Source organism: Sinohyriopsis cumingii, chromosome 4, assembly GCF_028554795.1.
Source record: "Sinohyriopsis cumingii isolate HCF-2022 chromosome 4, ASM2855479v2, whole genome shotgun sequence".
NCBI classification, from domain to species: domain Eukaryota; kingdom Metazoa; phylum Mollusca; class Bivalvia; order Unionida; family Unionidae; genus Sinohyriopsis; species Sinohyriopsis cumingii.
The window spans coordinates 86,262,432-86,276,712 of NC_142964.1; the positions used below are offsets into that span (position 1 = coordinate 86,262,432).

Consider the following 14,281-nt stretch of genomic DNA (forward strand, 5'->3'; position numbering starts at 1 on the left):
ATATTTGGTTGGTTTTGTGTTTTGAAAGTCTTTGTTCAAGAGTAAAGTTTATGAAACATAGAGGAAAATGTTCTTGTGTAGGGTTATGGTAGGACTTTGTTTCACTGTGTTAAAATATTATTCATATTTTGTAGGGAGTTAGAGCAAGCATATGATGAAGAAAGAAGCAGTTCAAAACAGCTGAGTGATAAATATGCCAAGTAAGTTCTTTACAAAAAGAGAGCAGACTTTATATTTGTGTTCTTATTAACCTGACTGATAGATTTTTTAAAAACCATTATTGATGGGATCATATTTGGAAGCATTATTTCTGTACCCTTGTACGGCTTCCAGTTTGACATAATTTTGTTGTCTCACCAGTGAAAGTTCAACATAAATATCACTTTTCAGGAAGGGATGGTGTTGCTTAACAGCACTAAGGTTCTGTGTTATAATTTTTGAAAATCTTGTGTCATACTTCATTTGCTTTATTTACATGTATCTCAGGTGTTACTTTATTATATATCTAAAGTTTGTACCTTGAACTTTGTGTATTGCCTGTGTAAGCAGAATGCTGGGTGCTTTTGACAGATCAGATATAATAGTGTTCAGAAGGCAACTGCTGATGTACCATATTTTTGACAGATCAGATATAAAAGTGTTCAGAGGGCAACTGCTGATGTACCATATTTTGACAGATCAGATATAAAAGTATTCAGAGGGCAACTGCTGATGTGCCATATTTTGACAGATCAGACATAATAGTGTTCAGAAGGCAACTGATGATGTACCATATTTTTGACAGATCAGACAGTGTTCAGAGGGTAACTGCTGACGTACTGTATTTTTGACAGATCAGACATAATATTGTTCACAGGGCAGCTGCTGTCCTACCATATTTTTGACAGATCAGACTTAATAGTGTTCACTTGGAAGCTGCTGATGTATCGTATTTTCAGCATGATTTCATATGGTAACAAAAAATTACTTTTTTGACATCCAAAAACATATTCTTTTATACGGTGTCCAAAAACAAACAGTGGAAGATAAATATCTCCCTACCACCACCACCCAGATAGAGATGTTAGCACCTATGATGACTTGCAACAGTAAAATAAAATGAGCATAATTTTTATAATTTCGTATAGTATACTGAGTCAAAAACAGGCAATACTTGTTTATTTTTGGCTATTGGATACATGTCCATGCACCAGAAAACACGATCATGCATGTATTAGAGCAACAAATTTATGTGTATTTTCCATGGAGAACCACCATGTTTGTACTGAACCTCTCAATCCACTGTTTTACCTTCTATGATCATTGATCATTAAATTCTATCTTTAAAACACACACAAGCTTTATTTCTGTGTAGATACAAAATTTTTTTTAACCTAAATACATTTTGGAATTATGATTCTGAAGGTATTTATGGTAGAAAAATGCATGAAGTTTTGGTATCAAATAATAGAAGTACATATAAAATAGTCAGCTATAAGTTTACATATGAATTATGTATTTATTTTTGAGATAGTAAATATGCTTGTGAAATCGTATAGTATATTTTTCTGCAAGATACATACTTTTTTTGTAAATAAATATTTTGTGAGAAAATTAGTGAAGCATGAAAGGAATATACTTGAACTGAAGAAACTGATAAACAGCCACAAGTGACAGTTTTTTAGGTACATTTATAAATGGAGTATCAATGCTTAAAAAAAAATCTTATCTTTTGAATCCATTTGTTTCTTTTTTCTAAAGATGTTGAGCACATTTTTTGGGACAAAATGTTGTGCCAAGAGTCATTATAATTGTCTGATCCCTTATTGGATGCATCCTACAAGCACAGTTGTAAAAATGTTATGAAATTGGTGTTTCTTCTGTTATAGTTCCGTAATCACTCAAATGGCCCTGATTTTTCCCAATAGATTTTCTGGTGTATGCTTGGTCTCCGATGAATAGAACCTCACTAAACAGTAGAACAATGACTGACCTTTTAACTAAATACCCACTTAATAGAAGTCTGATATAAAATATACAAGATCCTACTAGAATGCTTCTTTCAAATGAATTTATAAAAATGAGTTGAAAATATTTTTCAAATGTTTTATGGCCCTGGCAATCAAAAATTTAAAATATGATATACCTTGTAATGAGCACATGTTTATGATATCATTTATCACATGATTAAGTGCAAGAATTTTTTTCAATAAAATCACAAGATTGTTTAGTGAAATGATACTGAAGTGCATTTGGATGCCTCAGACAATTTGCTTTTCCTTGACATCATGTGGAGATGTTATTTATTGTGGCATAGTGAAATGTGATAAACATGATTTAATATCAAAATATATTATATGAATTTTTATCAACCAGTGTACTACAGTAGTCATATGACCATGTGATAAAAGTATTTCAAAGGATCAGAATTAAGAGGTTAGTTTTAGGACTGGTCGGCCTGGTGTCAGGATAATGTGACTGGGTGGGACATCATGCCACATGTCTGCTTCATGATGCCCCAGTGCTAGACATCACTATAAACTGCCACATTGCAGACATCATAGCGATATGACTGAAAAATTGTTAAAGCTGCGTTAAAAATCCAAATCACATCACATCACCTCAAAGGATCAGAAGACTTTTGTCATAGAAAAAATAAAATATTACTAATTTTGTGGACATAAGTAACCATATTTTTTCAGTTGTGGTTATTGCTTCAAGTGAGAATCAAAATCAGTTGATATTATAATCATTATCTTAGAATACAAGCATGGTTACCAATTTGCATTATACTCCTTACATTGGCATATCGTTATCAGTTGACATTATACTCATTACATCTGAGTCTGATCTTGGTTGTCAGTTGAGATTATACAAATTATATTGGAATATGGACGTGGTTATCTGTTGAGATTATGCTTATTACATTGGAATATGAACATGTTTTCAGTTGACATTATACTCATTAAATTGGAATATGATCTTGGTTATCACTTGACATTATACTTGAGTTGCTGAGTGGTCTAAAGAGCTCACCGTTATGTATCACTGCCATCTCACCTCTATCTGTGTGGGATCTAGTCTCAGGCTCGACTAACATGGCTGCATGAGAAAGACTGCCAGGAGTTTCTCATGGATCAGTGGTTCTTCACGGGGGTTTTCCAGGGTTCCTCCTCCACTAGTTATACTGGCCGCCATCTATAGCCTGTCTTGTGCTGAAAAATGGCATTAAACCATACAACAACAACAATGACATTATACTCATTACACTGAAATATGATCTTGGCTATTAATTGACATCATACTAATTACATTGGAATATGAACATGGTTATCTATTGACATTATACTCATTACATTTGAATATGGACATGGTTATATATTGACATTATACTCATTACATTGTATTTAGATCTTGGTTGTCAATTGACATTATAATCATTATATTGGAACATGATTTTGGTTGTCAATTGAATTACACTCATTATATTGAAATATGGACATGGTTATCAGTTGACATCATACTCATTATATTGGAATATTGACATGGTTATCAATTGACATTATACTCATTACATTGTATTTAGATCTTGGTTGTCAATTGACATTATAATCATTATATTGGAACATGATTTTGGTTGTCAATTGAATTACACATTATATCGTAATAGGGACATGGTTATCAGTTAACATTATACTCATTATTTTGGAATATGGCCAAGTCATTGAGTCATTTATTGCCAGAACAGATAGTCATGCCTATTCATGAGTATAACACACCATATGAAATCAGATTTGTTTTATCTGACATATAAGGCAATATAAACTATTATGAGTGATAATTATATTCAGCATTATTTTTGTGTGTAATTTGTGCTAGTCGTGTTTGTGTGTACATTAGAATGTCAATCAAGCTTACCATTGTGCTGGTGTATGTGTAATACATAACACTTTTTCTAGTAATAATATTTAACAACCTGCGGATATCAGCATGTGTTTTTGAATGACAATTAGCAATATGATAATTGAAGTGCATGTTAACACAAGCCCTGTATATTACAAGTTGGCAAAAGTTGACACTCTTTTTATACTATAACCTATTTTAAAAGGTTATTTTTTCATTGTAAATGTAAGCACTCATTGTAATATTTATTTTTGAGATGCAGAAGTTGCCTATTTCTTGCACTTTGAAAATTACCTACTACCAGGGCCAAAAATGGCCACTATATTGCTTTCCCTCAGTACCATGAAACTAGAAATTACCAAGCTGTCTAATAAGTTGGATGATCAGCAGATTGTAATGATGCTGCAGGAAGTTATTGTTCTTTATGAACACAGGCTTATGAACATCTAAGCATTTACACTTTGTTTTGGGATTCTTAACACTAGTATTCACATTCTAATTGATTAATTACAACCACATTTAAGGTGAAGCTTTATATTAGCAAGGCTTTTTGGACGATTTAAAACTAAATTTTTTAATATATTTTACAGAGTTTATTTCCTTGATCATCTAGCATACACCCAGTTCACCTTCAGGCCTTTTTGTATTTGCATTCATGCTTTTGGACATTTCATCCACATTTTTCAATGTTCATGCAGACTTGAGAAAGATCACCATGCTGCAAAGAAGCAAATGACTTCAGAACTTGAGAAGAAGAAAAACATGATTGAAAGTTTGTCCAAAGAGCTTGAAATCCACCAGAAAAATTTCACAGAACTGAAGGATGAATTGTCTAAGGTAATATTTCATCCATTGCACATGTCAGTGCTGATATGTTGGTGTATTTATATTTGATGTATCTTCAGTCAAACTCAGTTTCAGACAATAAAACCAGAATTATCATTTCCAAGTTCTAAGATTCACTCTCCCTGAGTTCTGTGAGCATGAGCATTAACTTTAGACTCCATTTGTTCTTATGTAACTGTTAGTTAGCTTCATAGGCCGATAAATGAGTTCCTGTTTATGTGACTGTGCACTAAAACTAAAAGACGTTTCAGATTTAACCGATTTAGAAGGGGTATTCTTGCACAGCTTGAGTAGTTTATGACATTTTCACCAGCATAGGTAACATTTTTGTGGTTAAGTGAACAGCTCTAAAACCCATCTATGTCAGGACACTTAAGAATGCTTGCTACGAAATTAAAGTTTTAGATGCATTTACAAACATATAAAATAATTTAAGAGCAATGTTACAGTCACTTGCTGTACAGCTTAGTTTTTATGTTGATTTCTTTGCAGGCCAAGAAGCGTCAGATTTACCTGGAGGAGACATATGGAGGAAGCATGAGGGAGTTAGAATTGCTGCTCAGTAACTTCCAGATTGATGATAAGGCCCGAAAGCCACATCCCAGTGAGTATTGTAAAACATTGGCTAACATGATGCCCCTTATGTAATTTTGAGTCTAATGTGCCGAGTGTCATTCCGTATGATTGATTAGCTTGCCTGACTATAAGGCATTGTACATTGTGAGGTTTAGTCCATTCACATTAACAATTAAAAATTCTCAAAACCGCATGTCAAATGTACACATAATTTTGTAACTAGTATTCTGGCATCAAGGGCTTTTAAATTTGTTCAGTGGACACTGATTCATCATCCAATATTGCCACCATTATTAAAATTAGGGAAATCTTTAAGCAAATTAATTTAAAAGACACTCAGCTGAATCTGACCAAATTTGACAGAAAGCATCCTGGCATAAAGGTCTTTCAAGTTTGAACAAATGATGCTGATCTACAATCAGATATGATGCCTTTTCTACCAGAAAATATAAAGAACTTAAAATGACTTCTTATCAAAGACTGCTCCACAGAATTTGATAAAATTGACAGAAAGCACATTGGCATAGAAGGCTCTAAATTTTATAAATCTACAATCAGATAGGGTCACTGTTGCTTACCATTTGCAGCGTATGAAACGGGGGGATGAAATTGCTTAATTTGCTCAGAATTTCTCCATTAAGCGAGTATTTTGGTATCTCTTATGAGTTCAACAATAATAATTATCGTTATAGTGAGCAATTTGTTGAGAACACTATAAGGGTATTGGATATGATTTATTTCAGCATGCTAAGGGCAGACATGACTGGTTGCCATGGCAACAAAATCATAGAATTTGTAAAAAAGTTATGCCAAAATTACATGTTTTTGTGCTCCTGCCATAAGGCAAAGTGTAGTATGTTAAAATATCCTTCTGTCTGCTCATTTGTTTTGGTTACCAACGTCATTTCTGCATACCATATTTCCCATCCTATTAGTCATTGTGGAGTAAAAGTTTAATGAGCAGATTCGGTAAATTTTCCATCCTTCATCCATATATAAGTCGGTGCTGAGTATAAAATGAGGCCAAATCAATACCACGTTCTTTTCACTTTATTTCACGTAGCATTGTGATTTTTATCCTATCTGTAATCGGTAACTTTTCAGGTCAGGATCATTAAATGTAACTAAAAGTACCTAAATTGTTTCACACGCAGTATTTTAAACGTATTTAGCTTCATATAATGATGCTGACCTGAAAATTTATTAAGTTACAGATAAAATTTGTGATGCTGTATGGAATTAATCTATAGTAACTTCCAGTTAGTTGAATGTTAATAGTATCACTGTATGCTATTTCAGATTACCAGCAATAGGGAAACTGCATCACTGATGCTAAAATGCTTTTTTCCAGAGTTTTATTTTGAAGAGAGGTAGAGAGAGAGAGGCATATGTATACCATCACATTTTTCTTCTTGCACCTTGTCATCAAAATAAAATATATCCCAGTATGAGAGTGAGATTATTTTCAGCTCTTCATCCTTACTGCCCCTGTTTAGTTGAAGCTTTTGTCAAAGAGAGAAAACATTATTAAATTAGATAGTAAATGGAAACTATTAAATACATACCAAGAATTACCATTTTGCATGCTAATTTTCTTTGCAAGTACAATGACCTCTCCATCCCAACAAATAAGGTTATTATTTTTTTTTGTACTTTACCTGTACTTAGGTGGCAATTGTTTTTGATCTTTGCTCATACTAGATGTTACTTTTAGTTACTGACAGTTCTGTCGGCAAGTTCAAAATTTATCACTGGTTGAGAAATTTACATAAGTAACTACCTGGCATTTCCTTTCGTTATATGGTACTGTATTCATAATAAACTATGTGTAGCCTCATTTCCCTATTGATAGCCTCACTAATCTGATCTGGTCTGCCAAATCTCAAACAGCTGTTAGCTTGGAAAACCTGACTACACTGTAACATATTTAATTAGCATGTAAATATCTCTACAAAGCCATGTGATTCTTGGACAATGGAAGTGGTAACTAAAACTAGATGGAAGTGCTTACCCAGTGGTATTAATTGATAATGGAATATACTATTACGCTTGTACATAAGAAAGATCATAACCATCAGGTAACTTGACAACACAGATTACAGTAGTCAAGACGCCTCTCTCTCTCTTTCTGGGGCATAATTTTTATTTGATCTTGAGGTGCAAGAAGAAAAGGTCAAAGATCAAAGCTGCTTCAACTGAAAGAAGAAAACTGGTTTCCACACAATAACTAGAGTTCTCCATTATCTCTTGTTGCAAAACCTTTTGGATGAATTGCATTTGGGATAAAGAAGGATCCTGTTGATTTGGGATTTAAAAGGTCATAGATCAAGTCACTGTGACTGAAAGAAGAAAAAATGATTTCTATACAATACCATTACTTTCACATGACATGTGTCAAGCAAACTTTTTGGATTGCTTGGACTTGGGGTAAGGAAAATCCTGTTGATTTTCTGTTCAAAAGGTTTTAAGTCAAAGTCACTTTGACCAAAAAATAAGATGGTTACCACCCAATAATGCTGGTTCTACAGACCTGGACCATACTTCATGGATGGCTTGCACTTAGGGACTATACAAACACATGTCAGGCATACTGTGTGCCATTTGTGGTACTCTCATTAATATTCTTTTATACAGAGCCATCTGTATTGACAGACAAGTGGAACAGTATGATGACCATGATAATGAACTAAATCCATATGCCAGTCATCTTTATGGACAGACAGGTGGAACATTATTATGACCATGAGAATTAAATAAATCCTTATACCAGTCAGCTTTATTGACAGACAGGTGTAACATTATTATGACCATGAGAATTAAATAAATCCATATACCAGTCATCTTTATTGACAGACAAGTGGAACATTATTCCATGAGAATGAACTAAATCCATATACCAGTCATCATTATCAGCAGACAGGTGGAACATTATTATGACCTTGAGAATGAACTAAATCCATATACCAGTCATCATTATTGACAAAAAACTGGAACATTATGATGACCATGATAATGAACTAAATCCATATACCAGTCATCTTTATGGACAGACAAGTGTGTTTGTTCTTATGAATTACAGTTGTGCACATCAAATAATTATGGTCAGAAATTTCCCATGGAGACTACAGAATATGAAAATTATGGTTTAAACAAAATTAATTTTCACGAAAACATGCATAAAAAAATGAAAGGAACATAATAATACTTTTTTTACACATTTATTTGAGATTTGTAATCCAAGGATATTTTTGTGTCATTTATGGTCATTAATCTTAATTGCTGTCTTCAGCTTCATGTCTTCTTAATCATTAAGGGTAAGAAGCATGCCATTTATATTGATTTATAAGTCGAGTCCAACTGCAGATGGCAAAGACCAAGATTTGCCATTGCATATTGTGCTGACAGATCTGGGTTTTTGCAGTTTGCTAGGAGTAATCAGTAGAACAAACAACATAGACCCTGATCTGCTGGCACATTATGTAATGGGATTTCAGGGTAGTTGTTGTTTGCAGCTGGACTTGACTTATTGACAAGTATATATGGTAGTTACATGAATTGAAAAGAGTAGAATAGATATCAAATTTGACAGAATTTACCAGGGATAGAAGCAGGTCTGATGAAAATAATTTGTATTTCTTCATATGAATTTTATGTGAATGAACTTGTGAACTGTTATCGATATTTTCTACATTTCAGAGAGTGTTGGAGGTAAAAAAGAAGCAAACAAAATGCCTGCTCCATCCATTGTTTTAGAAAATCTTCGACTGACATTATCAGAGTATAGAAAGAAACTAGATCATACCTCAGATGAGGTGAGTTTCGTGATTTGCTTATTTTAGAAGTCTTAACACACACGTTGCATACAATAAAATAGATAAATAAAACACTTATTTGATAATAAAATGAAAGATACCAACCTTGTGCATTTATTAACTTTTTTATGTTCTTCATGAGCAATTTATTAAAGCTAAAATTATATGCATGAACTCCATATATGTAGTGTGTGCATCCATTGTGTGTATCACTTCTGTCAGGTAACAAGACACATTGGCCATTGATGTGAATATTAACGAATGAATCATATTTGGTTGTCCTCAAAGATTTGAATGTTATCAGACTGAAAACTAGATCCAGAAAAATCACAAACTAGAGAGAGAGCAAAATATCAACCCATTGCTTGAAAGGTACCTGCTATTTACACATGACATGGTGTAAGGTACAAAATATCCAAGAGTGTATTATATCCAGGTGAACAACATGACAGTATCTCACCAATAAAAATCCTTGAAAATGCATTCACTATGAGTACAAATGACAGTCCTTTTGCTTGCATGGGATACAAAAATGACTATTAAAGCCAAGTTAATACTGTGCATAATGTTTACCCTGCAGGAATCAGTGCTCATATGTATCAGTTATGATTGCAAATGGCAAACAAATAGAAGCCCAGGTGTTGAATAAACACACCTGGTAGCAAGCAGTAAATTCATTGTTCGAACTTACCAGCAGGATATCAGATACAAAAGTTATTTTATTACAAAACGAGCCGACCCCAGAAGTCGTCTTTGGATTCTTGTAAGTGTGCTGATTTTTTATATATATACAAAGTTGGCTGAGATAGGTAAGCCAGCTTTGATTTCTTTTTGCTGGTATTAATGGGAATTTTGAAAATAAATTGAATCAATGGAACAGTTTTTAAAACAATACAATTTAGTGTCTTGTGCATGGACATTGATGACCCAGAATCTCCTAGAAGATTTGGAGGGGAAAATAGTCATTTGATGAATTTGTAAAGGCCAGTAGTGAAGAAGATTTCACAGACATTATCACCATTATCACATTTGGAACTCCAGTGTACTTTGATCACATTCCTGGACTGACTGTCGACAAGAAGGTGGTTAAAAGTGAGAATTCACACATTTTAAAAATCTAACTTTAGTCCTTGCAGTTTCTGTAGCAGGAGATGTGTTGCCTTCAATGATAATATTTCACTTTATGAGAGAGCTAAAAAAATATTTGTGTACCAAAAGGTTGGATTGTACTTTTGCAAAAGTGTTGGGTTGATGAGGTGATGCTGCAGTATAATAAAGAGTTTTATCTCAAGTACACAGTTCAATTTTTTTTTAATAAAAAAAAATTTATGTTTGAGTGCGTTTTCTGAAATATAATTTTCTAATGATTTGAAAGGTGTCCCACCACTTTTGACTTTTAAAAAAAAAAAGCAATGTGTCCTAGAACATAGTGTGCAAAGAAATTACTTACAAAATTAATTTATAGTGTCCTAACAAGTACGATGTTGCAATATTTACAGTAAATGTGGTAAATTTTATCCAGGTATACAGTATCACTAGATTGTGTATTGTATGTGCTCAATCCGAACTGCAGACTTGATGATGAAGTACACAGCAAACGAAAAACTTCATTCTTTGACGTTTCTTCAGCAATTTTGTCAAATGGGGAGGAATTCATGTAAATGCTTACTTTTAGCTTGGACATGCCAGTTGTGCTTAATCATTCCATGTCTCACCATAAATGTAATAGGGGTGTGTAGGGTCATCTGTATACATCTTAGTTTTAAGATTCTGGTATGGAAGTCTGGTTCCATGAACACTTTTCTTGTTGAATTACTGCTGACGAATAGTCTTTAATTAATTTCATCACTTATTTAATGTTTCTTATATAAATCAATACAAGATTATGAAGTTATTACAGGCGATGATAGATCCTTTCCTTTCCTGATCAATTTCACATACCTTAACTGATTCAGTTTTATTTCTTTAGCTGACCAAGATGAAAAAGTTAAGTGACGGACTGACCAAGGAAGTGGACCAGTGTAAAGAAATGATCTGGGCCAAGGACAAGGCATTAGAGGTGAGAATTCTAATACTGTTCAGTAGTTACCCTCTTGACACCTGACCAATGGCCATGTGCTTTTTACAGCCAGAATCCCATGGCATCAAAAGTTTTTGTTCAGTATTACCCATTTAACACGGACACCCTATGATGTTGTCAGTGGCCAGCATATTAGTACAAAAATGTCAGATTTACCACTCACATAGTTACATTTGATGCAATTTACAGATAGAAATCTCGCAAGTATTTGTTGATTTTTAAATTCAGTTCATCAACATTTGTTCCAAAATTCCAATAAAGTACCTAACTTAAATTCATATAAAGTAATATGAATTCTCTTACTACTGTTACAACTCTGTTTTTAAACCATGTAACAGAAAAAGCACAACCAACAATTTTTGTCAAATTCAACAAATAATTTAATTCTCTAAGCTATAAAATTAAAATTTAAGAGGAACTTACAGAATTGTGAACTAAATTCCAAATAATCCTAAAAGTTCTATCACAACTCCGAAAGTATAGTGTTCATAATGAATTCCAATCTTGAATGTGCTGATGTACCAATAGCCTTGAATAGATTGATATATCAACAGTCTTGATGTGTCATAATGATATAATCCAGCTTGTCTTTTAATGAATTCATAATAATCCCAAAATAGTGTTAGTCCCATCAAGAGCACTTTAGTAATTTCAATGAATGATTTAAATAATTCCTCTCCAATTATATCTGAACACAACTTAAAGTGATTCCACAAAGACTGGTATTAAAATAGGAATTAATAATTTTGATGAAAGCAACCTTATGTAAAAACCTAAGACAACCTACAATCATGGACAAAAGTTGGCTATGTAATATGTTGTTTACAAATGATCCTTACAATCTGCAGTCATGGAAAAAAGTTAAATGCATAGTATAGATATATATAATACTACTTTGTTGTCCTTAGATGTCAGGTTTTGAAACTTTGATAATTATTGGCTATTATTAGCACCAATAATTATCAAGATGACAAAACTAACAGTATTGTTCTGCCCAAGTCAACGTGATTACCAGTTGTCATAAAGTAAAAATGATATGTTAACCATTATGGCTTCTCTCTCATAGATTAGGAAATGTATTTGAAATGGTAGCAAACTAAAACCATTCAGTTACATGACAAACACACTTCCACTATAGACATAGCATTTTGTGTAATAACTACAAAGTAGTTCAGCAGTGGCATAGTTACTAGTGAAGGAATAAGTTACTGCAAATAGTGAACAGTGTCATCATTATGTCCTTTGTGTACAAATCTAAGTGAAAGCACACAAAAAAATTGATTAAATGAAAAGAGGGAGAGTCCATTGATCATTGGTGATAAATTTTGTGTTAGAAAGATTCAAATTAACATTGTCAGGTTTACATTTAGCATCAGTGGGAAAATGGAATGAGAAGGATAGTTTCAGCCAGATGTTTGACCCTAATTTGATTGATAAAAGTTTTTGAATGGTTCTGCACCATCATCAGTGATTATTCATAATTATTTTAAATAACATTACTGGTTACTGTATCACATTATTCAATAACATGCATGTGATTAATTAAAATTAATTTTACCTTTCTTATTGTATATGTAATTATTACTCACATCTGTGTGATCCCTCCTTAGAAAGGAGACCCATTTGTAAGGACACTTTCCTGATGCAGACGAGGTGACCATATAAGAGGGAGACCACTGTATATGACTTAATAACAACACTGTATGCTTAAAAAATACAGTGATTGGGGTAAATTTCATGAAGTAAAACTCATTATGATAAGGTTGTACCACCAATATAAAAGATGTTCCCATTTTATGTATGTATGTTGGAAGAGTTGTGTCCCTTTAGGTTAGAAGTTCACCACTTAGGAGTGCATTGTCTCATCCAGTATAGTTGCAATGAATAAAGCATATGTTAGATTCTTTTCTGAGACTGATTGAAACCCATTTAATTAAGTTGTAACAAGACATCAGACATGCATAATGGTAAGTTCCAAGACAATTGTTAAAGTTTTAGCAGCTGCTTCTCTCATATAAAGCAGGCTGGGATCAAGAAATGTGTTCATAGTAAGGAAATATTTGTTTGCAATTTCTGACACAAAGAGGGAGAGCTGCTGGTTATTAAGGCATGTGCAGTTATTATAACCCTGCTGTAACACTAAAATGTTGCTTAGGTTCACAAAGAGCCCTCAGGTTGTGTGATGCATCATGGTAATTGAAAATCCAAGTCTCAGAATGGGACAGTTCTGGCCCTGTTGCATCTAATATTTCTCAGAAGAGTAGAAAATTTGCTTGAAGGATACAATGTTTCTATTTGGTTAAAATCAATATAGAAATCTAATAGAACTAGCATCAAGTGCAAAATCACAGGGATTGGCAACTCTGCTGAAAGTGTCTATGCATTTGACCTAGTTTCAGAGAGATATTTGAATGTTTTGGGAGTTGTACTTCAGAAATGATGGATCCCATTTCTGTATCACCCACCATCTTCACTGGATAAGCAGGAGGACTAAATTCTATAAATTTTTCTCCTCTTGCAGGATGCACAGAAGAACTACACCCGCACTGCCAAGGAGTTAAACCGTGTGAGGTCAGAGTATGGAGAACTGGAATCATTGCTGTCTCGTTTGAAAGTTGACATGCAGAGCACAGCAAGCAACCAGAACAAGGACAGATGTAGGATACAGGAACTCTCAGAGGAGGTATAACAGGAAGAGTCTACAGTTCTTTTTGTTTAAACCCCCTCATTATAAACCTGTCCCACTTATAATGCATGGAGGGACTCTTAGATATTTATTATCCCCCTCCCCTGGCCATGAGAGGGAGACACTGGTATTGTGCCATCCATCCATATGTCTGCCAGTCACAATTCATTGTAAACACTATATCTAAAAAACAAACCACACCAAATATTTATTAGATACAGTGTACCATGAGTGACCTAAGCTGGTTCTGGTGACTAACGTTTTTGTTTCAGTTGTTTATATCTTTTTAAAATCTTTTTGGACATTGATCTTTTCTACAAAACCATTGTAAGTATAATAAAGCAACACTTGTATTAGTCAGACCAAGCAAACGTAGCCAACCTTTTTAATACTTTTTAA

At 33.5% G+C, this 14,281-nt stretch overlaps 1 protein-coding gene across 1 annotated transcript in view; it reads left to right on the forward strand.

Annotated features, from left to right (window-relative positions):
• Window positions 1–14,281, forward strand: part of LOC149801593 (coiled-coil domain-containing protein 171-like) — a 124,586-nt gene that overhangs the window by 51,887 nt on the left and 58,418 nt on the right. The window contains exons 12-17 of the mRNA XM_089956814.1: window positions 135–200; window positions 4,581–4,719; window positions 5,221–5,332; window positions 9,001–9,116; window positions 11,086–11,175; window positions 13,718–13,879. Of these exons, the coding sequence (XP_089812940.1) occupies window positions 135–200; window positions 4,581–4,719; window positions 5,221–5,332; window positions 9,001–9,116; window positions 11,086–11,175; window positions 13,718–13,879 (685 nt within the window). The remainder of the gene's footprint in view (window positions 1–134; window positions 201–4,580; window positions 4,720–5,220; window positions 5,333–9,000; window positions 9,117–11,085; window positions 11,176–13,717; window positions 13,880–14,281) is intronic.